The 24916-nt window shown below is 46.0% G+C and overlaps 2 protein-coding genes and 1 long non-coding RNA gene across 8 annotated transcripts in view; 2 read left to right on the forward strand and 1 right to left on the reverse strand.

Moving 5' to 3' along the window:
* The first annotated feature begins 53 nt into the window (after window positions 1-53).
* EIF2S2 (eukaryotic translation initiation factor 2 subunit beta) lies at window positions 54-11641 on the forward strand. Its single transcript, XM_015881352.3, has 9 exons — window positions 54-166; window positions 4253-4433; window positions 5342-5445; window positions 6634-6769; window positions 7069-7169; window positions 7586-7734; window positions 8646-8702; window positions 9498-9583; window positions 10024-11641. The coding sequence occupies exons 1-9, from the start codon at window positions 152-154 to the stop codon at window positions 10197-10199; spliced, it is 1005 nt and encodes a 334-aa protein (XP_015736838.1). The 5' UTR covers window positions 54-151; the 3' UTR covers window positions 10200-11641.
* Window positions 11642-14770: 3129 nt separating this feature from the next.
* LOC146757792 (uncharacterized) lies at window positions 14771-15585 on the forward strand. The gene is made up of 2 exons (XR_014935737.1): window positions 14771-14937; window positions 15347-15585. It is a non-coding gene; the product is annotated as an uncharacterized LOC146757792 (long non-coding RNA).
* RALY (RALY heterogeneous nuclear ribonucleoprotein) overlaps window positions 15316-24916 on the reverse strand; it is a 93763-nt gene continuing 84162 nt past the window's right edge. For 3 of the 6 annotated variants that reach the window (XM_015881353.3, XM_015881356.3, XM_085519510.1), the window contains 6 exons: window positions 22881-22928; window positions 22576-22736; window positions 21713-21826; window positions 21123-21268; window positions 17167-17215; window positions 15316-17037 (listed from right to left, as the gene is read on the reverse strand). In XM_015881353.3, the coding sequence (XP_015736839.1) occupies window positions 17171-17215; window positions 21123-21268; window positions 21713-21826; window positions 22576-22736; window positions 22881-22928 (514 nt within the window). In that variant the 3' untranslated portion in view covers window positions 15316-17037; window positions 17167-17170. Of the gene's footprint in view, window positions 17038-17166; window positions 17216-21122; window positions 21269-21712; window positions 21827-22575; window positions 22737-22880; window positions 23073-24916 lie in introns of all 6 variants that reach the window. The other 3 variants (XM_085519507.1, XM_085519508.1, XM_085519509.1) reach the window with 1 other exon arrangement.

A 24916-nucleotide genomic window follows, 5' to 3' on the forward strand; every position in this document is an offset into this window, starting at 1 on the left:
CCGGCAGGCAGCGCGGCGTCGCGCGCAGGCGCAGAGCGGAGGAGCGGAGCGCTGATGCAAGAGGCGAGCGCGGCGGTGGCAGGCAACGGCCGGCAGTGTCCGTGAGCCCCCGCTCCTCAGCCGCTCCGCCGCTCCGTGCCCGGCCGCAGCCATGTCGGGCGACGAGGTGAGGCTCAACGCCGTCTCTCAGGGAAGGTCCGAGGGCTGCGCTGCTTTGCTGCTTTGCGGCCGGGGCCGCCGCCATGTGGGAGAGTGGGCCTGAGGCCTGCGGCGGCCACAGCGCGGCCTCCAGCCCGGGGTTGGGCCGGGGCTCGGCCTCCCGTGAGGTCCTCAGGGCCTGCCGGCACCATGCGGCCCCGCAGCTCCACGAGCCGTGCTCGTATCCCGCACAGCGGGGACGTGGGGCTGGGTTGGGGAGAACGAGACGGGCCGGCATCGCGTCCGCAGGGCGCCTCGTGCTCCTTTGGAGACAGCATTTCGCTTCGATATTCACCTCTTTTGGGGAGCTTTAATATCTCGTCTTTCATCCCTGACAGCTCAAGAGGTGCATCGTAGCGAGTGATAACACATAGCGAGTGATAACGTCCAAATGCAATGGTTTTTGCTTTTAGGGAAGCGGGTGCAGCTGTCTCCGAGAAAGTCTTTCCAGTGCTGTAGCTGGAGCCGTTGGTAACCTTGTTTCAGTCTCTCTCATGGGAAAAAGGAAAGCTTCCCACCTATGAGGCTGAGAGCACCCTGAGCACTGGAACAGGCTGCCCAGGGAGGTGGTGGAGTCTCCTTCTCTGGAGATATTCAAGACCCGACTGGACGCTGAGCTGTGTGATGTGATGTAGGGAGCCTGCTTTGGCAGGAGGGTTGGACTCAATGATCTCTAGAGGTCCCTTCCAACCCCTACAATTGTGTGATTCTGATGGAAGACATGGCTGGTGGGAGGCTTCGCTGACAGAATCCATGTGATGCAGCTGCTTTTGGTCGTTTGGTGTTGGTTAAAACATGTCTGTGGCTCATTTCTGAGCAAAGTATGGTCGCTCTAATCTTGGATACAGGCGACTCGCAACTTCTCTGACGTAATAAACAGCAAGTAGTGTAATTACAAGCTACTTTAATGGCAGCTAAGACTGGTTTTTCAGCTGCTGTGAATGAATATCCAACACTTCTATGTCTAATTGCGTGCTAATGTGAAGATGGTGCTCTGATTCCGGAAATGAGGACCATTACATCAGATGCTTTCCATCTTGAGTGCATTTGTTCTGATGCTAAGGTGAGATCAGGAATATCTAGTGTAGTTAAATTGCACCTCTGGTTTGCTTCATCTTGCAGACTGGCAGAATGAAAGTGGTAGTAGCTGGCTGAGCTGTCACTGTAGATCTTCTGGATAGTGTGTTTGAGAGCGAGTGCACCCATAACTTCTCTGTATCTGGCTGTCTGAAAGCCAAGTTGCCTGTTATCCGTAATCTTTTTAAGGTGATAGTTGTGTTTTGTTTCTTAAAGCTTCCAAGGAAGAAGATATGTGACTCTCAAAAGACAGATCTGTAGTGTAAGCGTTATAATCTTTGTCTGGTTTGTGTCGTAGAGTTCTCCCAAGTGTGGGCAATTTCACTGCACCACAGCTTGACATTTTCAGACCATTACAGCAGAGAAACTGCCTGATAGAACCAGCTCTTGTCTGGGTGCTGCCCAGGAGTGTGGCACAGCAGGGGCAGCACATGTGCTGCTTGTGAGGAGTAGAATTCTGAACCTGCAAGTGATGAGCAGTCTGTTAACCTCAAATTATCATATTAAACATCCTATTATGTGTCTAAAATCCTACTAGATGATAACTGAAAGGTTTTCTTTATGAAACTCCAAAGAAATAACACCGGAGGATGCTTTGTTTTGAGCAACTGGAAGGTTTAGGTGCTGATAAGTTGTAAATAACTTAGTATTCTGTCATAGAATAAGTGCAATGTAGGAATACCTGTACTTACTTGCACAGTGCAGCGTTAATCTGTGTTTGGTGGATATGGCTGTGTTTATTCAGACTGATGGAATGGAATTGTGACCTCTGGTAGAGTCCCCAGCAAATGCCACTGTTGCAGCAGTTTTGGGTGATGTGGGTTTCTGTCTTGGGAATAGGACTTGAAGCTTTAATTATATATATATATATATATTTTTTTTTTTTTTTCCTCATCTTTTACTCAGTTGATTTCAGTAAGCCGGGGTTTTGACTGTGTGGGCCTTTGAAATAGGGGGTGGAAATATGGAACTGTGTGTGTGAGAAAGAACTGTGGCCTACAGAAGAGAAAAATCCATATGGGCATTAGGCTCTGAGAGCTGAAACAGGATGGCAGTTTCTCATTTCTGTGTAGTAAAAGCAAAAGCTTTGGTGTATTTAGCCTGGTGGCTACAGTCTCTTCAGTATGCCTACAACTTATCCAGTACTTCTCGTGCTTAGATGTTATCATCATGCTTTCATTAATCAAATGTACTGAATAGAGAGGAAGTATGAAGAAATTCCTGATGTATCTAGTCCAGGAAAGCCAAACGTGGAGCAGCCTGGTTAGCACATTGGTTACTTCATATCATGTTTTTTTTGTAAGTCACATGTGACCCAAGAGTTCTGCTTAGTTCTTACGTAAGTTCTTGACAATCAAAAATAGTTCAGGCACGGATGTCCTTCTCAGGATGTCCAGCTCTTGTATTCAGTTTCCTCAGAGCAGTTAGCCTGGTGTGACCATGCTGAAGGGAGCAGGAGTTGGCTCTGCCTGCCTGGCTGGTTGAAAATGGTGTTAGCTTGCTAGTTCCCAAGGATGTACACCCTTGCCCATGCAGGCAGCTTTCCTGTGTCAGCAGCCTGAGAGGTTACAAGGGGAAGGCAGCAGTATGAGCAGTTAATGCACATTCTTTGAGTGCTCCGCCCTGTGGGAGCATGATTCATACACGTGCCCGAGAGGGAAGGCAGCTGATGGGACTTATTAGAAAGCCAGTGTAAGCATGCTGTGTACAACTAAAGGCACACTGCAGCAGTCTGAAAGCCTGAGGCTTCTGTGGACATTCACATGAGTGTTGTGTACTGCATCGCAGTCTTAGTTCAGAGCCTTTATGAAATATATCTTATACAGCCAATTGGCTGTATATCACAAGAGCATCACATGTAGGAGAATGAGAAGCATGAGGAAAAGATTGCTTTGTGGAAAGAGAACCTTTGGGGACGTAATGAACAAGAAGCAGGAGAATTTCTCATTTGAAATGGTTGTTATTCTGAGAGAGGGGTGTTTATGATCCTAAATTCTACCTAAATGAAGAAACATTTTTCAGCTGTTAGATAAAGAGACCCTTTCTCCAGTTCTTCTTCTGCTTGAGGTATTAAATATGTCTGTACATCTGTGTATGCACTGTGGTGTGAGAGAGGTGGCCAGACATGTAACAAACTGACCAATAACTACACTGTCAAACAGAAGTTATTTTAATTTAAGTAGCAGGAATCAATCCTGTGTTGGAAAACTGAAGAACTTGTGCTGATTGTCTGAGGTATCCAGATGATGAGTAGGTTCCAAATCGTTCTTGAGTTAGTGATTTCTTCAGAGTCCAACTAGCTGAAGCAAACTGCTTTGTTGGCTCAACAGCTCGGAGGTGAGACCTTTGCTTTTTCATAGCATTGAGTTGGCACAGGTCAGGCTGTAGCACCAGCTTCTTCTAGGGCTCTCCTTGGACCAAAGCATTCTTGTCAAGAGAGTTGTTGGTAAGTTTTGCCTTTTAATGAATCTGGAAATTACTATGTTCAGTGTGATGGGTGTTTTTAATCTTGTGTGTATGTAGTGCTGTATGGCATGACACTTGATTCACATGGCCTTACTTCAGTATTGGAGTTCATGATGAAATGGAGAAGTTTCTGATCTGAGAGGTTCACAGCTGTAATATATTTTCAATTGAACTGGTACGTAGGTAACAGGAAACTTGAGTAAATCTTACCTATGGTGGGGAAAAGCAACAGAAGTCGAAGCTGTTCTGTGGTATTCTAACCTTTTCTTTCCTCTTTTAAGTCCTCTTTTTAGTTATGCCTGGGAAGGAGATCAGTTATTCTCACGGAAGCTCAATGTTTGACTCAGTTAACTTGTATTACATTGTTGCAGGTACAGAAAAATTCCAGATTGAGATGGAAGCTGAAGGACAGTTCAGTTAACATAAGGAGCGTGGAGGGAAGCTTAAAGATTTTAGAAATGCTAAATGCCAGGTGATAATTATGTTGCTAATGAACTCTTGACTTTTATAGATGATTTTCGATCCTACTATGAGCAAGAAGAAGAAGAGGAAGAAGAAGCCGTTTATGTTGGATGAGGAAGGAGCAGATACACAAACAGAAGAGACTCAGCAGTCAGAAACAAAAGAAGTTGAGCCAGAGCCAACAGAAGACAAAGATGTTGAAGCAGATGAAGAAGACAGCAGGAAGAAAGGTAAAATGAATCCGTGTAGATAAGCTCTGAAGGGTCCGTCTGTATTTTGAGACTAGAAATCCCATTTCAAGAGCATGGTATCATAATGAACAATGCCGAGGCTCTAGTTCAGGACCTTGTGAATAATAACAATAATCTCTTGCTTATTTGACGGACCTAATTTACTTCTCCTCCTAAAATCGTGTCCACAATCATACAGCTTATGTTAATTCTGCTTTCCTGACTTAAATAGAACCATTGTGTGAGACAATGAAAAGAGAAGCCCTAAAGCAGTTGTGATAATGTTTTATATCTTTATGCAGTTGTTGCAATATTTTCCCAATTAAGCTGTAATGTGAATAATAGAGATATGGTTAAAAGGATTTCTAATTTTTGGGCAGCTGTGAATGCTACAGCAAGAGTGTTACTCATAATCTTTTTTGGAAGTAAGCTTATGTATGTTTATATGACTTCGCCTTTTGAGTTGAGGCCAATGCCATTTCAAGATGACCTGAGTAAAGGAATGCTATTAGCTGAAATCCATTTTTATTTTTCCTTGCTAAGATTGGCTCCAACTGTCAATCTAAGAAGCTGTATTTTCCTCCTGCAGTTTTCTTTTAGCTTTTCAGTGTTTCCAATATAGTTACAGAAGTAACTAGTAACTAGTTTCTCTTGCATAACAGAAAGAAAGATTCAACACTTGAAAATAAGAAAATGCAGTTATAAGGTACAGAAACTGTAAAACAGCTCCTGTAGTATCTAGGGATAGATGAGAGTGAGCTCTCCTAAAACATGAAGGATATCTGTAGGGGGCGACAGGTCACTCTTTGTCTTGCTGTAGTGTTTTGAAGACTTTGGATGCAAATTGGAAACTGTAGCATCTGAAGTGTTGCTGTGGTTGTTAACCTTTGCCAATCATTTGTTGTTAGATGCAACAGATGACTTGGATGATTTGAACTTCTTCAATCAAAAGAAAAAGAAGAAGAAGCCAAAGAAAATATTTGATATAGATGAAGCAGAAGAAGGTGTAAAGGTTTGTTTTCACAACCAGGCCATCTTGTCTAATTGCTAGAAACTTTGCTTTCATTTTCTGGGGATTGTCTGTAGAGGAGCTATTTCCAATCTGACATTTTGTCTTGGTGTAGACAGTAGGGAGTTTCACTGTATCCTTCATGTATGGTAGCTCTGCTGATTATGTTTGTGCACAAAGAAGTCTTATCTGGGAATGAGAAAGTCAAACAGATATTTGCAGTAAGCCAGTAATCCTGTGACTTGCAGGAAGGGTTGATTATCACCAAGGTTAGCTTCCTTTTGAGGTAAGAGAAGAAGATAGATGATGTCAGAGGCAATGCACAGGACAGCCCTCTAAAAGACACCGTTCAAATAAAGGGTATTTATCTGCTATGAAGTCTGTTTTTACTCTCGTGTTTTCTTTAGAAGTGATTGGCTGCTGTTCTGTGTTCCAGAAATTGTGCAAGATATTTTTACTCTTCTCAAGTTTTATTCCAGGCCGTAATTTAGTATCGCATGTCAGTGTAACTGGGAAGCTCAGAGAGCAAAAGGGCAGATAAATGTTATGTTACTTTGGATTTTGCCTTCTGAGGAGGAAAAGCCCCTCTGCTCTGACCCAGACAGTCCAAATGCTTGCTGTGTGTGTTCTCTGTAAGCGCAGAAACATACCTGCATCCAATAAAGGATTGTAATAACAAATCTAGGAAAGAAACGTGATAAATTAGATTGGCTGCAGGTAGCACAGCTTTGCTTTACATTTGTGTCTATGGCACTTCAGGAGTTCTGTTCCCCTGCACCCTAATGTGGCTGCTGCCTTTAGTGAAGTACAGTGGTACCTTGTTTCTGACCAGCCAGCGTTAACTAGCAGTTTCTTGTGGGCATTGATTGCCTGATAGGAAACAGTATATTCCAAAGGGAGTAGCATAGACTAGATACAATTTCAGTACAAAACTGGTGTGTGTTAGCTGCATGTTCCTCATTGGAGGTCAGCTTGACATTTAAAAGATCTGCCTGTTTCATGTGTTTTAGTGCAAGGCTCTCCTTAACAGACCTTAGTTTCTGTTCTGTTCAGTTGTGTTTCAGGATTGTGGTAGATAATGCTAATACTTATACTGGTAGCACACTGTACTAGATAAATCTTCACTGCACAGCATTAAAAGTCATGTTTAATACTGGATACTACAGTCTTAATTTTGTTTTTTGTGTGTAGGAATTAAAAATTGAGGGAGATGTGCCAGAGGTGGTAGAACCTGAAGATGACCTTGACATTATGCTGGGCAATAAGAAGAAGAAGAAAAAGTTCGTGAAGTTTCCAGATGAAGATGAAGTATTGGAAAAGGATGAAGGTAAAAGTATAATGTGGTTAGGGCGCTGATGAAACTGGAAGGGCTGTTTTGTAGATGAATAACTTGTTTGGGTATCTTTTAGTCTAAGAATCCATTTTGTTACTCTTACCACTATCATGATGATCAGAAAAATGTTCCATAGAGGGAGCCTAAGTTCACAGGAAGTGCTGATACCCCTTCTAACGAGATGAACAGAGATTTCGCATCTCAGGGAAATCTTCTGTTGATGTGCCTTTGAGAAATGGTGTGCACTCAAGGTTAAATAACTATTTTTTCTTCCCATACATTTTTCTTTACAGCTTTTGAGGATGAAGATAGCAAAAAAGATGATGGAATTTCTTTTAGCCTTCAGTCAGGACCTGCGTGGGCAGGCTCAGAAAGGGACTACACATATGATGAGGTAATGTTAAAAGGCTTTCAAAGTAATATTTTTCATGGTAATATGCTACATCAGAGCAGAGCCTTATATTCATATGCCCTCTTTCCAACTTAAAGGCTTATACACAGAAGCATGTGAACAGAAAAGTTACATCTTTTGTCACAGTTAACTTTCATATGGGGCAGTGTTAGTGATATTTAAAATGACTTTTACAGGCAGGCTGGGGTACCTGGAGGTTGTAAAGTAAACTCTGTGAAAGCATCTTTCAGTCTTTGCTTTTATCAGAATATTTTTGAAGTGTGTTCATAAGCTTTCAGGGAAGTGCTAATGGGTGAATTTGGTCTAATGCCCATTGTTAATGCTATCTCAGGTTTTTAGGAACAGTGTACTGCAACATGAATATCTTGTGTATCCTCAATGATGGCTTGGTTTTGCAGTTGCTCAATAGAGTATTTAACATCATGCGGGAAAAAAACCCAGATATGGTAGCTGGAGAAAAGAGGAAATTTGTCATGAAGCCTCCACAGGTGGTGAGAGTAGGGACCAAGAAAACGTCTTTTGTCAACTTTACAGACATCTGCAAATTGTAAGTGTGACTCTTAACATTTGTCAAGAATAGTAGAATTTTCTGTGCCGTTAGCTGTTCAATATGTGCTTTTTGACAACAGACTGACAGACCAAAGTGAAAGTTATTTTGACATGCTGTTCATTTCCTCTGTTTTTCTCGGTACAGTATTTATGAAGGCGATATAATTTCTTACCTAGGTTACCAGTATGATAGGCTTGCTTCATGGATCTTGGGGACTGAAGCAAAACCTATTGCTCTGTTGGGCTTATTCACTTGTTCCAAGTCTGTAGTTGGGTCTCCAACTACAGACTCTAGTGGTGTTTATACATTAGGCTTTAGCTACAGGGGCAGGGATGGATATTCCTTCTAATTTTGAGATAAATTGCAAGTACTGTTCTCTTGGTAAATGCCACAGAGTTTAGTATTGTATTCCCTCTGTTTCTCTGTCCTAATTACTTCTATTCATTGTGGGCACTTCTAGAAGCGCACATCTGATTTGTTTTGTAAGTGTCCAGGAAGCAGTCCAGGCAGTCATACTCAGTATGATATACTACAGTATGCAGGATGATATACTGCATACTAGACATACACAGGATGATGTACCACAGTAAAATTTCAGGGGTTGCTAGCAATGCTTTTTGCAGGGCACTAACAGTAGCAAGGGGTTAAAAGTAGAAAATCTGAGCTATAAAAAACTTGCTTTCAATTTAATTTCAGTAATTACTCTCTAATTTTGGTTTGTGTGTGTGTGGGCTGCTCAGCTTTCCTGTGTCCTCTGTTCATTGACTGCCTCTGCTGTTTGATGCAGACCCTCTGCCCCTGCCCTTTAAAATTTGTTAATTTAAGATCATTTTAGCCTGCCATTTCTGTATAGATATCAAATTTCTCTGGGGGATAGAGGTTAAAGATATCCTTACTTTTATTTTTAGATTACATCGTCAGCCAAAACACCTCCTGGCATTTTTGTTGGCAGAATTGGGTACAAGGTAAGGCTATGGGCTGTACACAAAGTGTATGCAGGAAGCAATGGCAGTGTAGCTGTCATTGCTCCAACATAAGATTCGCCATTTTAGATCTGTTTATGTGTGCTTGAACATCAGGCTCTCCTTTCCTACACCCATATGCTGTGCTGGGTGTTTGAAGGGAGAGCAGCTCATGGAAGAGGTACTAAGACAAGCTCTCAGTCCTGGGGAACAGCTGGGATAACACTTTGGATTTGTTAACCAGGACTTCTCTCAAAAAATGATCTGATCACAGAGCTGATTCACTCAGTTGGACAGGATGACTCTTCAGCTCATTATTACCATAAGGCATATAATTGCTGAGGAAGAGAGAATATCTGCTCATCTGATAGAAGTTTTGAGGGCCTGTAGCTAGTTACTCTGTCTAATGCCACATGTACAATTCTGCTGTCTTAGCATAAAAAATGCTTGTGCTTTTGAAGGCCTTTTATATCAAAGATCTCATGCTGTGATAATGTACTTTCTGGTTGTTTATTCTTTTCTGTCTTGTAGATTAAAATGCTGTGATGTAGACATACAGAATCAAACCATCTAATTACAGTGTGGATATAACAAAGTCTCACTTAAGTTTTGAATGACTTGAAACAAAAGCTTGAAAACTGTAGTCTGAAAATGTGTTCAGTTTATTGTGGCTAGAAGAGGTCCTTAGTAAGTAGAATAGTAGAGTCATATTCCTGACTTCATATACTTACTTTTCTTGTTGACATTTGGTGTCTTTTGTCAATCAATTACTTCATATTCCTTTTTCTCTTAAACTAGTGGCTCAATAGATGGTAACAACCAGCTTGTAATCAAAGGAAGATTCCAGCAAAAACAGATAGAAAATGTCTTGAGAAGATATATCAGTAAGTATAACTTCCTTTTCCCCCTACAGATTAGGTGAGAGGCTTGCAGATTATTTACAGCCAAAAAATGCTGTTTTAGGCAGTGCTGTACCTTTACAAGGTTTGCTGACCTCTGGGAATGTATTTTCAACACATAAAGTTATGGGAAGCCAGAGGGAAGCTTTAACTGGAAATCATTTTTAAAGCACTGGTGCCAGTGCACAGTGTACCAGATGAAACCCTCTCTTTGTTAACTTGGGAGCTGGGAGGAATTTTTTGGTTAACTCAATCTCTGTGATTTTCACTGTAAGCTGCTTCTAATTCAGTAGATCAATTTAAACAGCCTTTGAAAACAACTGTTAAACTAAAGATGAAGAACTGGTGGAGTGTGTCTGTTTGTTTGTTTCCTGCTGGTTGGTTATACGTTATCTTTTAACTACAAATTAATTCCTTTCCTGCAGAGGAGTATGTCACCTGTCATACGTGTCGGTCACCAGACACAATTCTACAGAAGGACACCAGGTTATATTTCTTGCAGTGTGAGACTTGCCACTCTCGCTGCTCCGTTGCCAGCATCAAAACTGGTTTCCAGGCTGTCACAGGCAAGAGAGCACAGCTCCGTGCCAAAGCTAACTAGTTTGCTAATCAACACTGGATTTTGCAAAGTGTTCTGGGGAGATATGACTGGACAGGTTTACAATCGGAGTGGATTTACTTACCATTGTATTAAAACAAGATTGTAAAAACTACAAGAAATTTGGCTTTTGATTGATTGGTCTGTGAAATCCTTGCAAGTTGCAGATCCTCAAGCTGTTCACATACATTTGCTCATTGAATATATTTTACCAACTGTAAGGAGCGTGATGGGAAAAGAGAGGTGCTTTTTAATCCATTTGGACTTCTGTAAAACACGAGATAAATTAAAGATACTGTAACAGTGAGCGTCTTTGATTTGGGTTTTTCCTTTAGTTTCTGCTTTAAACAGTTCCTGGGAATGGTTGGTGTTCTGTTCTGCAGATCATGTCACTGAACGGTGCCCGAGACTTAGACTGAAGTTTAGGATTATTTCAGTTTTATGTAATCAGTTGATCTTTAGGTAGGCTGTCATTAAGCAGAGAGATCTGTCACCCAACAGAGGTGATGTCCCAACATAAGAACTGGTTGTGCTTTTATAGCCGCTTTAGAATGGCAACATATTGGTCCCAGGCAGTGACATCAGGACAGTTGATACTGCTTTATTAGGCAGACTTTAGCTTGAGCTAGTTCAGACACCGTATTGACGCTGTCTTAACACAGAATCGATAAGCTATTATAAGCTTTCATAGTATCATAGTACTAAATTTTGCAGTTTCTTAATAGAGAAATGTTTATATTAAGTCCTGCACTCTTCATCACTTTAAATAAAAAAGTTAAGTGCAGCAAAAGTAAAAAAGTAGGTGACATCGTTATATGATGGCTGCAGCACACTTGGATAAACCTTGAGTTTACGGAATGTGCTGCCAGTTCCAAACAAACAGCGTCACCTCTAGGTTATAACACATGTACTTCTCTCCACTGGCAGCCAGTATCGTTGGGGGGATGCACACAGTGCTGCCCTAACTTGTTTTTTTCTAGTGCTGCAGAAAGTTTCTTACAGTCGCCAAGTACAAAGATGCAAATGGTGGGTGAGCCCTTTGTGAGTACTGTACTGGGGGGGGTGGGGAATTAATAGAAGCTGTTTTCATTTAACCCATCTATAAAATGGTGCAGAGTCAGTTTGAGGTGAAGTAGCTCAGGACTATTGCCTCGCATCCCTGCAGCTTAGCAGAGTTGCTTCCTCCTTAAGGAAAACTGTGGTGATTGTGAACACGAAATATCAGAAACTGAAGGGTTTCTACTAAGTTTTAATCTTTGTACGTCTCTTAATGCACGGCACAATTTTGCTGGGAAGTCACTTACTTGCTATCTGAAAACTTGACAGCACTGTAAGGCAAGATCTTTATAGTTGGTTTCTTAAAAGCATTATGAATTCCAAGTGAGCTATAACAAATGTTGGATGTATCTTTAAGTGAATAAAGCCAGGATCAGTGCCTCTTGTAACATTCTTGTTGTATTGTCTTTTTCTCTAGCAAACAGGCATTCTCCTGTTGGCAGTCAAACTGGAGAAGTGCTGGTTGCCGCCTTCTTCTGGCAACCTCCTAAAATAACTACAAACGTGATTCACTGCTTTTTGCATGTGTGCTGACTCAGATAATTTTACTGTCCTTGAAAATGAATCATCTGTCTGAAAAATGCTGTAGGGCCTGAAGCTTAGGCTGTTTTAGTGGGTTAAATACGGAGTTGGATCAAAAAGTTCATGTTAATATTGAAATAAATCAGACCCATCATATGTGAGGTCTGATGAGTACAGACACTGTATTCTGTGTCTCTCTACATGAAAACTCAGAAGCGTTGGTGTTGATGAGTAATGGAGTGTAAAACATCTCAATGTAGACTTTGCTGGCACAGAAGTCTGCTGTGTCCAGGAGCCGATGCTTTATTGAAAGCAAACAAAAGAACCCCTACCTTTTTCCCAGCGTACCTTCAAAAAACGGGTATAATCCACTGTGTGTGCTTTGTGGCTATTGCTGCTTGCCAGGCTGATGTGTTTGAAGTACAGTCCTATGTTCAGAGGGGAAAAAAATAAAGGATTTTGTTGTGATGCTGGATGTAGGTAAGCAGCTCAGAAATGGATTTCTTAACAGAGCAATGTGATAGCATTGTTTGCTATGGGCCTGTGTGCAGGCATGGGTAACTGGGAGGCAAACAGTTCCACTTCTTTGTGCTTTCCTTGGTGAGATGCAACTTGACTGTATGGTGCTGGTGGAGATGTGGGAGCTGGATTTCATTTGGCACTGAAGGGAATCCCTGCTTGAGTGGGCTGGGTAAGAGCTGAGGAGCTCAGAGCACAGTGATGCAGTTGTGTTGCTCTTCTCCATGTCTTCTGTATCTGAGAGTTTTCATGCTTTCACAGAATCACAGAATGACCCGAGTTGGAAGGGACCTCAAGGATCATGAAGCTCCAACCCCCCTGCTGCATGCAGGGCCACCAACCTCCACATTTAATACTAGGCTTGTGGCTGTGTGTATCACTCAACCTGGAGCTCTGTGCTGTACCTGCTGGGCACTGAGTTTCAGTGTGACATCCTGAGGGTCTTCTATGCTGGGGGAACACATCTGCTAGAGGTAACCCAGACCTGGTTGGCCACCAGGTGAGTGCTATGAAGAGCAGTTGCAAAGGCAGCACACAGTACTTGTGTCCCTGGTGCAGATGGGTGGGCGCGCATTGTTCTGCCCTGCTGGAATCCCTCCTCAAATGAGCTATTAAGGTTTTCTGCAGATGAGAAAATTCCCAGTGGATCACTGCTTGGGTTCATTTAGGACCAGATTTCTCAAAGCTGTTCGTAGTGCAGCCCTGAGTGTCACCATCTGCAGCAGGCAGCTGTTTTTCAGAAGAATATCCCATGCAGCAAGAGGGTTTGACAGGAGGATCTGGAGCGAATTAGAGGAGCTGAACACATCTTCTGTCCTTGCTTTTGCTGGTGGGGCTCTGAAGCGTTTCACTTCTGGTGTTGTTCTTGTGGTATTGGCATTGCTCATCTCCTGTGTGCTTTGAGTTGCTGCCCACTGGGGCTCAGTCCTTGTGGGTCTCTGAGCACCCAAACCACGTTGATGGGCTCTGCACTCCCTTACTCCTGCTGCTCGCCTCCTTCCTGATCTAATCTTTCACATCAGTTCTTAAAGCAGTTATTCCAACATTACATTAGATGGTGATGTGCAAACAAGCTCCTGATTGCTTATGCTCCCAGCCTGTGAATTCACTCTTGTGGTCCTGAAATCTCCCAGGACTCAGTCCTGGTGCTCATGGTGGAATCTGCCTCCCTTGGCCCCCAGGAGCTGCTCACACTGAGCTCAGAGTAGGACGCTCTGCACTGTAGGGCTGCTGCCAGTGTCCCCATCCCACTACCATCGCCAACCAAGAGCCATCGGAGCTTTCCCTGACTGCCAGCAGTGTGGATCCTCTGTGAGTGGGGTGAGTTGGGCTGTATTGGCTGAGGAGGAACCAGCAGCCCCCAAAAACATTGGGGTTGCCTCTAAGGATGCTTCAGTTGGAGGGACAGTAGCAGGGAAGGAGCACTGTGATGTGGAGCAAACCCAAGAAGAGACTTCAGAGGAGCCATTGCTTTCCTACATTAGCCCCTGGGCTCTTCCAGGCAGACCCTGAAGACCAGCAGATACTTTCTAAGCACACCCCTTGTTTTTACAGTTCCTTGAATATTTCCAGGTTGTTAATCAAGGTTCTGCTTTGCTTCTTGACATCTGATCCATGGTTGGGCAATGCTTTCCTGGAGGATAATGGCTGGTACCCACTGGGAACCATTAGAGGTACGTAACCACATCTCTTAATGTTTCCACAACTTTATTAAGAGTGTGAGAAAGTATGGAATTCTCCCACAGATAATTCACTGTTCTGAAAGAGCGGAGCACCAAAAAGCCTTGCACATTGTCTTTTCCCATTCAGACCAGCACGTTTAAGCCCAAAGCTTAAACCTTACATGTTTCACAGTTTCAGAGGTGCAGGCATCACAGTAGGGGACGGGAACCTCTGGGTTTGTCTCCAGCAAAGACAATGTTGCTGTCACCATGATGGCAAATGGAGCAGCAAATGAGAGAAGGCAAGTGATGTCCACAGGTCTCAGTAGCGCAGTCTTGCCTTTGTGGGTGATGGGGAAAAGCTTCAACAACTTCCAGTTCAGAAGATGGGAACTGGATGTACACTTATTCCAGCTGTCACTCTACAGTGGTGGCTTCTCCTCAGAGAGTGAATTAAATGCTCCCCTTGGGGAAATGCCCAACCCCTGTCTTGGCACATCCCAGCAGGGCAGCATCAAGTGACAGGGACTGACTCCATGGGGACATCATGATGGGGACATCATGGGAAAGCTGTTCCCACGTGGCTGGGTGTGCACAGGGTGGGACAACTTCACAGCCATTCAAGAACTAACAAGATGCGACGGAAGGACCACGATTCCACCACAGCAAAGCCAGAAATAGGGTTCTACTCTTCCCTGCATTCTCTTCCCGTGTGACAGCAGAGTGTTTCAGAGGTGGTTCAGGAGCTGAGCTGTGACCTAAGCATGCAGCCCCCACCCCACATTTGTGGGTGTGTGTGCATGGAAAAGTGGGAGGGGAGGGGAGGGTTGGGGACAGGAGTGGTGTGCAGGAAGAAGTGAAGCTCTACTCTTGATAACGATACTCCACAGCAAACCTGCAGGGTGCTTCTCAGCTGCCTTATGACCTGAAGGGTGAATGGACTGTTCCCTTTCCCAGCCCCACTGCTCTGTCTTTCCCTCTTTGTGAGTAGATCTTCTGCACAGTCCCATACAGAACTCACTTTGTGAGGGCATAAGCAATGATAGCTGCCATGCAGGGGCCTGCATAAGAGTTCCCAAAGTCCCTCATCCTCTGCAAGAATTTACCAGAATCAGAGCAGCTGTGTGCCAAGAGACCATGGCCACACTCTAATGGCCTAAAACCAGCTGCTGCATCGAGCTGGAGCAGTGCATGGGGTTTGGGGTGGGCATGGAGTGCTCTCAGAGCTCACCCTGAGCAAAGGAAACCCAATCCTGCTGGCAGAGCTGAAGCTCAGGGAGAAAAAGATTTGCTCACATGAAATACAGCAGAAAAACGTGTGTGTCTGTGCAGGGCAGAGCAGACAACAAAAGCAAATTAGATTTCTTTAGATTTCTTTCTTTTATTATACAGGATCATATGTACAAGGTCACCTTTCTCCCAGACAGCAGCATCACAGCCAGTTCATAGCAAAAAAACCGCAGCTCATCTCTCAAAGCCTAAGAAGAAACAGCTCTACAACGGCTCAGTACAACACAATGGATAAAATTGTACAGGAACCGGAACAAGGTGGGGGAAAGCACGGTTATCCCTTCATTCCCTCGTGACTTCTTCAGGACTAAGAAATGCAAATAAAACGTTGTGCTTCAAGAGCCATGCTTGCTCCAGGATGGTCCTCCGGGCAGGGGGAAGTGATGCCCCCACGACCTGTTTTCCCCTCCACCCTTCAGAGAGATATGCTGTAGAAGAGGTGTGGCTTTGAGCGCTGGAGCAGAAAGCAGGAGTCCCCTTACAGAGCACCCTGTGCAGTCCGGGGGGTGCATGTGGGCTGTTGGGCTGAGGAGAAGGTGTGGACAGCATTCTGGATTCAAAGCACTGGTTGTGTGTGTGTGTGTGTGTGTGTGTGTGTGTGTTCTGCAGGGGGAGTGGGAAACAGAGGGGAGATGAGCAGGACACGATGATCTGAATAAAGTGCTGCGTGAGTCTCAGCCCCATCTGCCTCTGAACCCAGAAAAACTGCATAAGCACACGGAAGAGGAAGGAACAAGATGAGAAAGGCTGAGAGACTTATGGGCGTTGTGATGAGAAAGGGCTGCTGCAGCCTCCTATTCGCAGGCCGTGGCATGGGTCAAAAGCAGGAGAAGGAGGTACTTGCACACCCACACTGTGCTGGGGGTCACTGTCATTGGCCTCACCACACTCAGGAGCGTCGCTGCACCGCAGAGCCATCAGATGATGGAGCACAACTGTGGTGGTCAGGGGCTGCACAGCGCTGTCCTGGTGCCCCAGAGACCCAGGGGAGTTGGCTGAGGAGCAGACGTGAGCAGCAGGGCAGGGGCTGATTGCTCTGGCTGGAGATGGGTCACAGCCCTTCCAGGCAGCTGCTGCTCCAGAAGGGTTGTATCCACCTGCTTGATGCACGCTTGCACCCCTTCTCTGCCGTACAGCTGAAGATGACACATGCCTTGTTTCTCCTGCTTGGGATCCCTTGCTTTCCTGCAGGCAGCATCTCCTGGCCTTCTCCTCTCTTCGAGCAGCTGCAAAGAGCACAGCACATGCACAGCCACCAGCTCCTGTTTGCCTGGAAGCAGCCACGTACCTGTGGCTACAGCAGGAGGTGACGGCTCTGGCAGGAGAGCTCACCCCGCACCCTGTTCCTTAAAGTGACCTTGAGTGTGAGAACACAAATTGTCCAAACTGAGACAGTACTTTTCCCCCAGTTACCAAATGCTCTGGCTCTCACAAGTCTTTATTGAGTTGGGCTTAGTTGTCCTTCCTCTCCTGCCAACAGCCCCTGTACCATCTCTGACTCACTGGGTCCATACCCAGCCTGGGGTGATAATGGATCACGCAGGGTTTGGCTGCTGCCTGTGCTCACTGCAGAGCTCTGAATCCATAGCGCGGGGTCGTGGGGATCTGCTGGGATGAGTTTTCTTTGTCTTTGCTTTACAGATGGGTGGAAGATGTTGGGCCACGTTTCTCCTTTTGAATGCCAGGTAGAGGTGACAGCAGCACTTCAATTTAGCTTGTCTTGCTCAACGTGCCAGGACAGGGTTTAGCCTCGTGCTTTCCTCACACCATCATTCACTGCTGTTCTAAATGGGCTGCAAGGAGAGACAAGGAACAGGGGATAAAAGGGTACATTGTTTTCCTGCAACCTCACAGATGCAGTGTGTCATGTAGGAAAGGAAATGAGGGGCTGATCAGTGACTGAAAAGCATTGTGAGCTGTACCTGGTTACTGTAGTCTGGCGTCCTCCACGTCTGTGTAATGGCTGTTCTCCTGGAAGAAAAAGGGAAGCAGAAACAGGAGATCACCACGTGCCCATCCTGCCTTACCTGAGCCACCGTGCTGTGTCACATGCAGAGATCAGCTGATTCCACGGTGGGCAGTCACCCCAGCACGTTGTGTGATTCCATGCTTGGTGCTGAGGTCTGGCTTATGCTGAACCTCAAAGAGACTGGGAGGAAATTAAGCCCACCTTCCTGTAGTGGAGTGAAATCAGGTGTCTGATCTGTGCTGCTCCAGAGCCAGACCTCCAGTGGGAAAGCTGCCTGTCCCTGGGGAAGGTTTTAAGCCCAGGGTGTAAGCTGCAAGTGGTGAGCACTGATCTCTATGTGAGCAACTGGACAGACCCCTGACTTTCACATGGCCAACTAACCTGAGAATTAAGTAGCCACAGCATTCATACAAAGGAGGCTTCACCATGTGTGTGTGCACAGCCTTGCCTTGTTTTAGTACTGTGAGAAGTTTATCTGGGACCTGGGAATGGCCACACCTGTAAGCACAGACCTTGCAGTCCCAGGAACTGCACAGAGATGCTCAGGGGAAGCTGATTTGAAATGGCAAATAGGGAACACAAGGACTGCTGGTGAACAGAGACACTGCACCAGTCTGCGGCGCAGCTCGTCCTCCAGGTTAACACTCAGGATATTCACCACTCCAAAGGCTGCGATGGCAGTGCAGTGTGCGCTGAACTGCTCCCCATATGAGAGTGGATTGGAAAATAAGGCATGTGAAAGTTGCCCTCCTGGAGCCATTCTGCAATATGGCATCATTAAACGAATTAGGGGCTCAGCAGTAGTCTTTTTATTTCCCAGACAGAAAATGAACAGATGGAAATGGAGCCAAGAGATGTCTGCAGGTGATTATAGGTGATCTAGATGGAAAGCAAGACAGCACAGCCCCAACCTGGTTAGCAGAGGGCACTGGAGGAAGGAAATAGCCTTGTGCAATTAGGGAATTCAAGTGGGTGTTTGCAGGGCCCCTGTGGGGGTCAAACTCTGAAGGCTGCAATGCATGAACAAGGAACAGCTGGAGACTGCACCCAAAAGAGCTGTGGATGGCGATTCCCAAGATGGGAAGCCTGGAGGCTTGTGAGTTCTGGCAGCAGAACAAAGGTTCCTTCTTTGTCTGCAGAGCTGCAGTTACAAAGCAGGTGTAGTGCCCTGGAAACAGGCTCTTCAGGAATACCCAGTCAGGTGGCACGTGCTCTGGGCAAAGGAAGGGCTCAAATGCATGGGGATTTGCCTTAAGGCAGGCGATGAGTCAGATGAGAGCACCTGGCTGAGGATCAGGAGACAGAACAACTTATGTGACATGGTGGTTGGCACCTGGTGCAGCCCGTGTGATACAAAACCTACTGAGGATGGCTGGAGGAAACCTGCTGGCTGCAGGCACTTGTACTCTTCATGGACCCGACCAACCTGCTGCCTTCTGGAAAGTCAACAGGGCTGGGGGCAAGCAACCCCACAGACTGCTGGTGAACATCAAGAAAGCTTTCCTGATGCAGCTGATTGACAAGGGGTCAGCCTGATGTGACCCATGAACAAGGCAGATCCAGACAACAGTGTGAAGGTGGGAAGAAGTCTGTGCTGCAGTGGCAGTAAGACAGTGAAGTTGAATTTCCTGAGAGAAATGACTATGACAAACAGCAGAATTGGACTTAAGGGAGCAGATTTGGGGTCTGTTGGGCAGAAGCTCACAGGAGACCTTTCTGTCGGCTCACAGAGCATAGAGGAGTTGGTCTGCCTTCAAAATCACCTGCCTCAAAGCGTGGGAACAGCCCGTCCTGCTGTGTGGTTGGGCAGACATGGCATGAGACCAGCAAGAATGTACAGCAAGGGCCAAACCAAGCTTCTTCCTACAGAAAGAATGGGACCCAGACGTGAAAGCAAGGCTGGGCCACTCAGGAAGAATACAGAGCCATCGCTCCAGCTGAGCTAACAGTGTTAGGAAAGCCAAAAGCCAGCAGAAGTTGGAACTGGTGAGGGATGCAAAGGGCAAGAAGAGCTTCTGTAGGTATGCCAGCAGTAAAAGGAAAGCTAAGGAAAAATTAAGCCCTTTCTTCAGTGAAGAAAGGGACCCAATGACCTGGTGACAAAGCTGATGGAAAAGGCCAAGGTGCTCCAAGGGTTGTTTTTGTTCCTAGTTAACTTGTTAGGTCTGTCTTGTGCCCTCCCAGACCCCTGAGCCCAGTGGCAGTCTGTAAGCTGATGGCTGTGAGCCAGAGACACGGGATGAAGGACTCACTCACCAGGAAATGGAAAGGCTTCAGAACTGCTCAGTGCTCAAAGGTCAGGAGCAAAATGTAAAGGATGGCAATTGTGATTTGCCTTGCGGTGCTTAAGAAAACACCCCTGCAGACAAGTTCCACACATTAACCTGCTTCACGCTGAGCACATCTGAGCCTGTCTGAAGTTGGCAGTAAAACATTTCTGAACTCAGTGCTGCTTTTAAACCTGAAAATAACAGAAAATAGAAGTGATAGGGCCTGAAACAGTGCACTTGTTCACCCATCCCTGATAATCTCTTCTTGAAGGAGATGGAGAGGGACTTTTTACAAAGTTATGTAGTGACAGGATAAGAGGTAATGGTTTTCAACTGGAAAAGAGTAGATTTAGATTAGATACAAGGAAAAAAGTGTTCATGATGAGGGTGGTGAGGTGCTGGCACAGGATGCTCAGAGAAGCTATTGATGCTCCATCAGGACCAGGCTGGATAGATGGGCAGCCTGATCTGGTGAGAGATGTCCCTGCCCACAGCAGGGGGTTGGAGCTGGATGATCTTAAAGCCTCTTTCAACCTATGCCAATCTGTCATTCTATGATTCTTAAATCCTTTCCAGCAGATACCTATCCAATCTGTGTTCCTGTCCCGTGAATGGCAGAGAAGTCCATATTTTCTGTTGACAATCTGCGTGCTCCTTTATCATCACCACCATCAGTGAGTTATCTCCTAATTTCTACCACCTGTTTCCCTTGATATAAACCTGGCCTTCCCTATCCTAACTGATATAGAGAAGGAGGCCAGCTTTTGCCTTTCTTCCTTCTAGCAGTCTCTTATGATATCTCCCCTTAATCATCTCAGATTTAGACATGGTCACAGATAACATCTATGAGGCCCCAGAAACTGAAACAACTAAAAGACCCCATTCAGATCCCTCATCCAGTGGGGTAAAGTGGAAGAGTGAAAACAGCCAGCCAGTGTCCTAAGGTTTTTGGCCAGAGGTAGAATGAAATTCTACATGACCAGCCCAGTGATGATGGGGTGAGGCAGAAGAAAGGGACGGTGAGCTCCATCCTCACTTCTGGTGCCACCAGTGCTGTGTACTGGGAAAGGCTCACAAAAATCTGCTCCCTCGGTTCACCAGTCCTTATTCAGGGCAGGACTAAAGCTGATATGCACAGAAGAAACCCACACTCAGAGGAAACTGCTGCCCTTGCTATGGTTGCTCAGCATCACAGAGTGGCCTGCTGAGACTTCAAAACCACATTTCAGCCTTTTGGTGTCCATTGGACAAAAGGGCATTGCAAATGCATGCTGTTAAGAAAGTGCAGACAACACAACATGGTCTGTCTTTAACATATGTTTCCATTCATCTGAGATCCACTTCCTTTGGAGCAAAGCAACTTAATTAAACCATTAATGAAATGTTTTGAAATCAAAGATAAAAGTAGTTTGGATTTCAGAACACAGCAGTGTTTCTGCAGCATTTATGAGGTCACAGCTTTTGCAAGCCGCAGAACAGCTAGGAAGAACAAGCTGTGAACAGTCATGGGATTAAACACAACAATTTCCTTCTGGGAGGAGAAAACTGTTGTCCTGGAGAGTTTAATAAGTTCTGGTAAAACTGTGGTCCCTTGCTGAATCCACTTGGCTGGAGGGACACGACAGCCAGCCTCTCTTACCAGTTCATCTTCACACTCATCCCGTGCAAGGCCCTCCTCCTCTCCCTCATCCCCATTCAGCGGCTCCTCCGTGTTGACCTCTGCCTCTGACGCTGTGTCTTCCTGCGAGACTTCACTTTTGCTGCCATCCACCTTCTTCCGTACCTCTGTGAGAGCAAGAGCCAAGGCATCGGGATCAGGAGGTGATGGCTGCAGCCTGATCAGATTAATCCACAGGGCCCCAGGACTGTGTAAATAATGGATTTGAGGGTTTCTTCTGCAATGGGAAGTTTTGCTAGTTTTGAAGGAGCTTCTAAAAAGCAGCAGAACTGCCCCCCCCTTCTGCATCCCTCTGAGTGTGGGAGGCAGAAGTAACCCAAACAATAAGGCAAACGGAGCAAAATCAAACTGTGCTGCAGGAGAGAAAAAATCTCCCATTCCATAGTTGGAGGGGATTGGGTGTGTGATTTTGGCAGCCCCTAATAATTGGCAGCACAGAATGTTTTTTTCACCACTTATTTTGTAGAGATGCTTCAACACCATCTGGTACTTCTGTGCTGTTTTCTGCTTCTTCTGAACACTGAGAGGAACAAATCGGTGTTTCCACTGACCTGTGGACTGTTTCTGCTCCTCAGCAATCTGCTCCAGCCGGCCCAGCAGAGCGTCAATGTTGGATTTGATCTGTGTCAGCTCAGTTTTGATTGTTTGAAGCTCGCTGCACTTCACTTGGAAGGAAAGGACAGAGAGGTGTCAGCCAACATGGGCTGAAATGGGAGCACAGCCTTTGTTAAGAGCTGCAATGAGCTCTCCTGCGCTGGGGCCTCTCACAGAATCATAGAATCATTAAGGTTGGAAACAACCTCTAAGGTCTTCTAGTCCAACCCCAGTCCATCCCCACCAGGAACACTGACCATGGCCCTCAGTGCCATATCAAACCTCTTCTTGAACACCTCCAGACTTGTGCTACAGACCCCTCACAGCTCCTCTCTGGTCACACTCCATAACCTCAATGTCTTTCTTGTAGTGAGGAGCTATCTTAGTTTCAGTTGGGACAGAGTTGTTTTTCTCCACAGTGTCTGGAATGATGCTGTGTTTTGGTTTTAGGAGAAAAACAATGTTGATACTGCATCCAGCTGTTGCTGAGCAGCTCTGTACAGAGCCAAGGACATTCCAGTTTTCTCTGCTTCTCCTACTGTCCTATCAATGAGGGAGGGCATGAGGAGCTGGGAGGAGATAGAAACAGGACAGCTGATTTCAACTAGCCAAAGGGATATCCCATGCCATACACCATCCTGCATGGGGCAGGACGTGGCACTTGGAAGTGCCATCACTCCCATTGTGGCACTGGTGGGGATCGAAGGGTAAGCCCTTGTGCTTACACCTTCTCCTGCCTCATCTGCAGCTCGTGGGCTTCTGAAAAGCCCTCCCTATGTTGCTGGTTGCAGGTGTTCTGGGGTTGCACGCACACACTCACACTTCAGCTTGGCTGAGCTGTTGGCAATGGCAGCTGATCTAGCAAAGAGCTTGACGGGGAGCGTTGCCTTCACACGCCGGACGAGGGGGATGGTGACCCGCGGCCGCTTCACTGGAACCACCCTGGGCACCGGAGACACCCGGCCCCGGTACTCAAAAAGCCTGTGGGGACATAGAGGAAGCAGGAGCTAAAGCATCACAGCCCAGGATGTGGCAGGTCAGACCACTGGGTGCTGCTGCCAGGACCCACGACTGCCCCTCACAGCTCACAGAAAAGCTCCTTTGGCTGTGGCCTCCCCAGCTCACCTGTCGTAGAAGTCGTCTCTGTAATAGTCGTAGTCGAAGTCATAGCCGCTGCAGGAAGAAGCAGGGTGACACAGGTTAATTACTGCTGACGAAGTATTCCTACAGCCACCACCCACCCCACCTTCACGGTCCTGGGTCTTCACGGGGTCGGTGCAGCACACAGGGGGTGATGTTGGGTGAAGCTGGGGCTGCCTGAGGGAGAAGCAAGAAGTGCAGATGGGTTAACATCTACAGAGCGGGGCTGGGAGCAACTGTCCACACATGCACTGTGAGGATGCCCATGTTCCAAACAGAGACCAAGTCCCAGGGGCAGCCCTCCAGCACCAGCACAACTGGCAGAAGAGCTCCATGCATGGCTGAGGGGCTGTGTCTGTACTGCACTGGTTTAACTGCTCCCAGGGCACTGCTGACATCCCTCCCTCCTGCACTTTATATGCTGGGACTGTGCCCACATCAATAGGACACAGCCCTACCTGCCCTGCTGCTGCCTTGCTACAATTCATGTTGTATACAATTGGTAGGGAAGAAGTCACAAAGAAGGCGTTATTTATTCATTTAACATCTTTGCTACTGAAGATGTTTTAAGTTCCCTTCTCCCAGGAAGACCCTCCCTACATACATCCTGTGTGCTGCTGCCTGCATTACTACTGGTTGCATGGAAAGCTGTGCTGCTGTGAAGAAAGACAATGCAGCCCTTGAAAGCAACAGGTGTATAGTGAAAACATAAAGTACTAATAGGAACAGGAGATGATGATAGGAAGAAGGTAGGGTGAGCACTCAGGTATGTAGCTCAGGAGTAAATATGGTGTCCTGCATTGTAAGGAAGGAGTGACACAAAGGATGGATGGCTGGCCACGGTGTCTGCTAGACAGCATGGTTCAACCTTAACCCAAGGCATCTGTGCTGGCACTGACCATCCCACCTTGCACTTTGGTTTGCCACCCTCCCCTTCTGACCTGGCTTGAAGACACCACACCTGCTGGCCTCACAGCAGCCTCCCATCCAAAACCCTGCATGGTCTGTATTTATTCTCTGTTATGCTTTTTGCAGCCGAAAGGCAAAGGTAATTCCTACCGCATCAGCTCTTGCTGGAATATAACCAGCCTGTTCGTATGGAAAGAGGAGATGTATTTTTTTCAAGACCAGTAACTTTATTTCCATTTGGCCCAGGGATGAAACCTGAAAATAAAGCAAATCTCCAAGAACAACTGCTGCCCTCAGCTCTCCAATCTATTTTGATCACTAGGCATGTTTGACTCCAATTCTGTTTGAATCCAATAAACACAGAATAGAATCAAAATAAGATGTCATTTGAAAGGAAAATTGAAGGAGGATGTTGCTATGCTGTCAGACTCCCACGCTACCTTTCTTTTTCTTTCTTTAGCTGCAACTTAAATGAAATTGCTACAATCCTGTGACATTCGTCAAACCCAACAGGCTCAGGTGAAATGCTCCTGGCCAACTCCAGCAAGGACACCAATGTTCCCTGTATCCATGGGCAGGAGAGGACAGTGGGGACCTTTCCATGCAGCCCAAGGACTCTGGTTGGGAAGAATCAGGACCATCTCTTGTTGGGTAGATCATCAGGGATCAGAGATCATAAGGCAACTTGAGACTGATGAGCAACTCGAAGCCTGGGGGGCATTTGGCATGACTCAGAAACACTCTCATTGCTTTCTTCTCACCTGTATCATGTGTGAGGTGCTGGATCTGAGCTGGCTTTTCCTCCAGACCTCTGCTCCCCACCAGCAGACCCATGGGCTCAGAGCAGGGTTTGCTCGCAGCATACCCCATGTGCAGGATGTGAGGTCCAGGGCCACCTACTAATTTTTGTGGGTGGAAAGCCAGGATGAGGGGAATCATCCTACTCTGACCCCAAATATTCTTTAAGTAATTTCCAAAAGGAAGTAGATGCTTATTTATCCTGGAGAGCTGGTTCTGACTTCCCCCAAAAAACAATGGGATGTGTCTTGTTTAACTTCAGCCAGCAGGAATGCAAACACATCCCAACGCATCCAAGCAAGAGGCAATTCCAG

The sequence above is a fragment of the Coturnix japonica genome, chromosome 19 (genome assembly GCF_054131305.1).
Source record: "Coturnix japonica strain WE chromosome 19, WE-NBRP24, whole genome shotgun sequence".
NCBI classification, from domain to species: domain Eukaryota; kingdom Metazoa; phylum Chordata; class Aves; order Galliformes; family Phasianidae; genus Coturnix; species Coturnix japonica.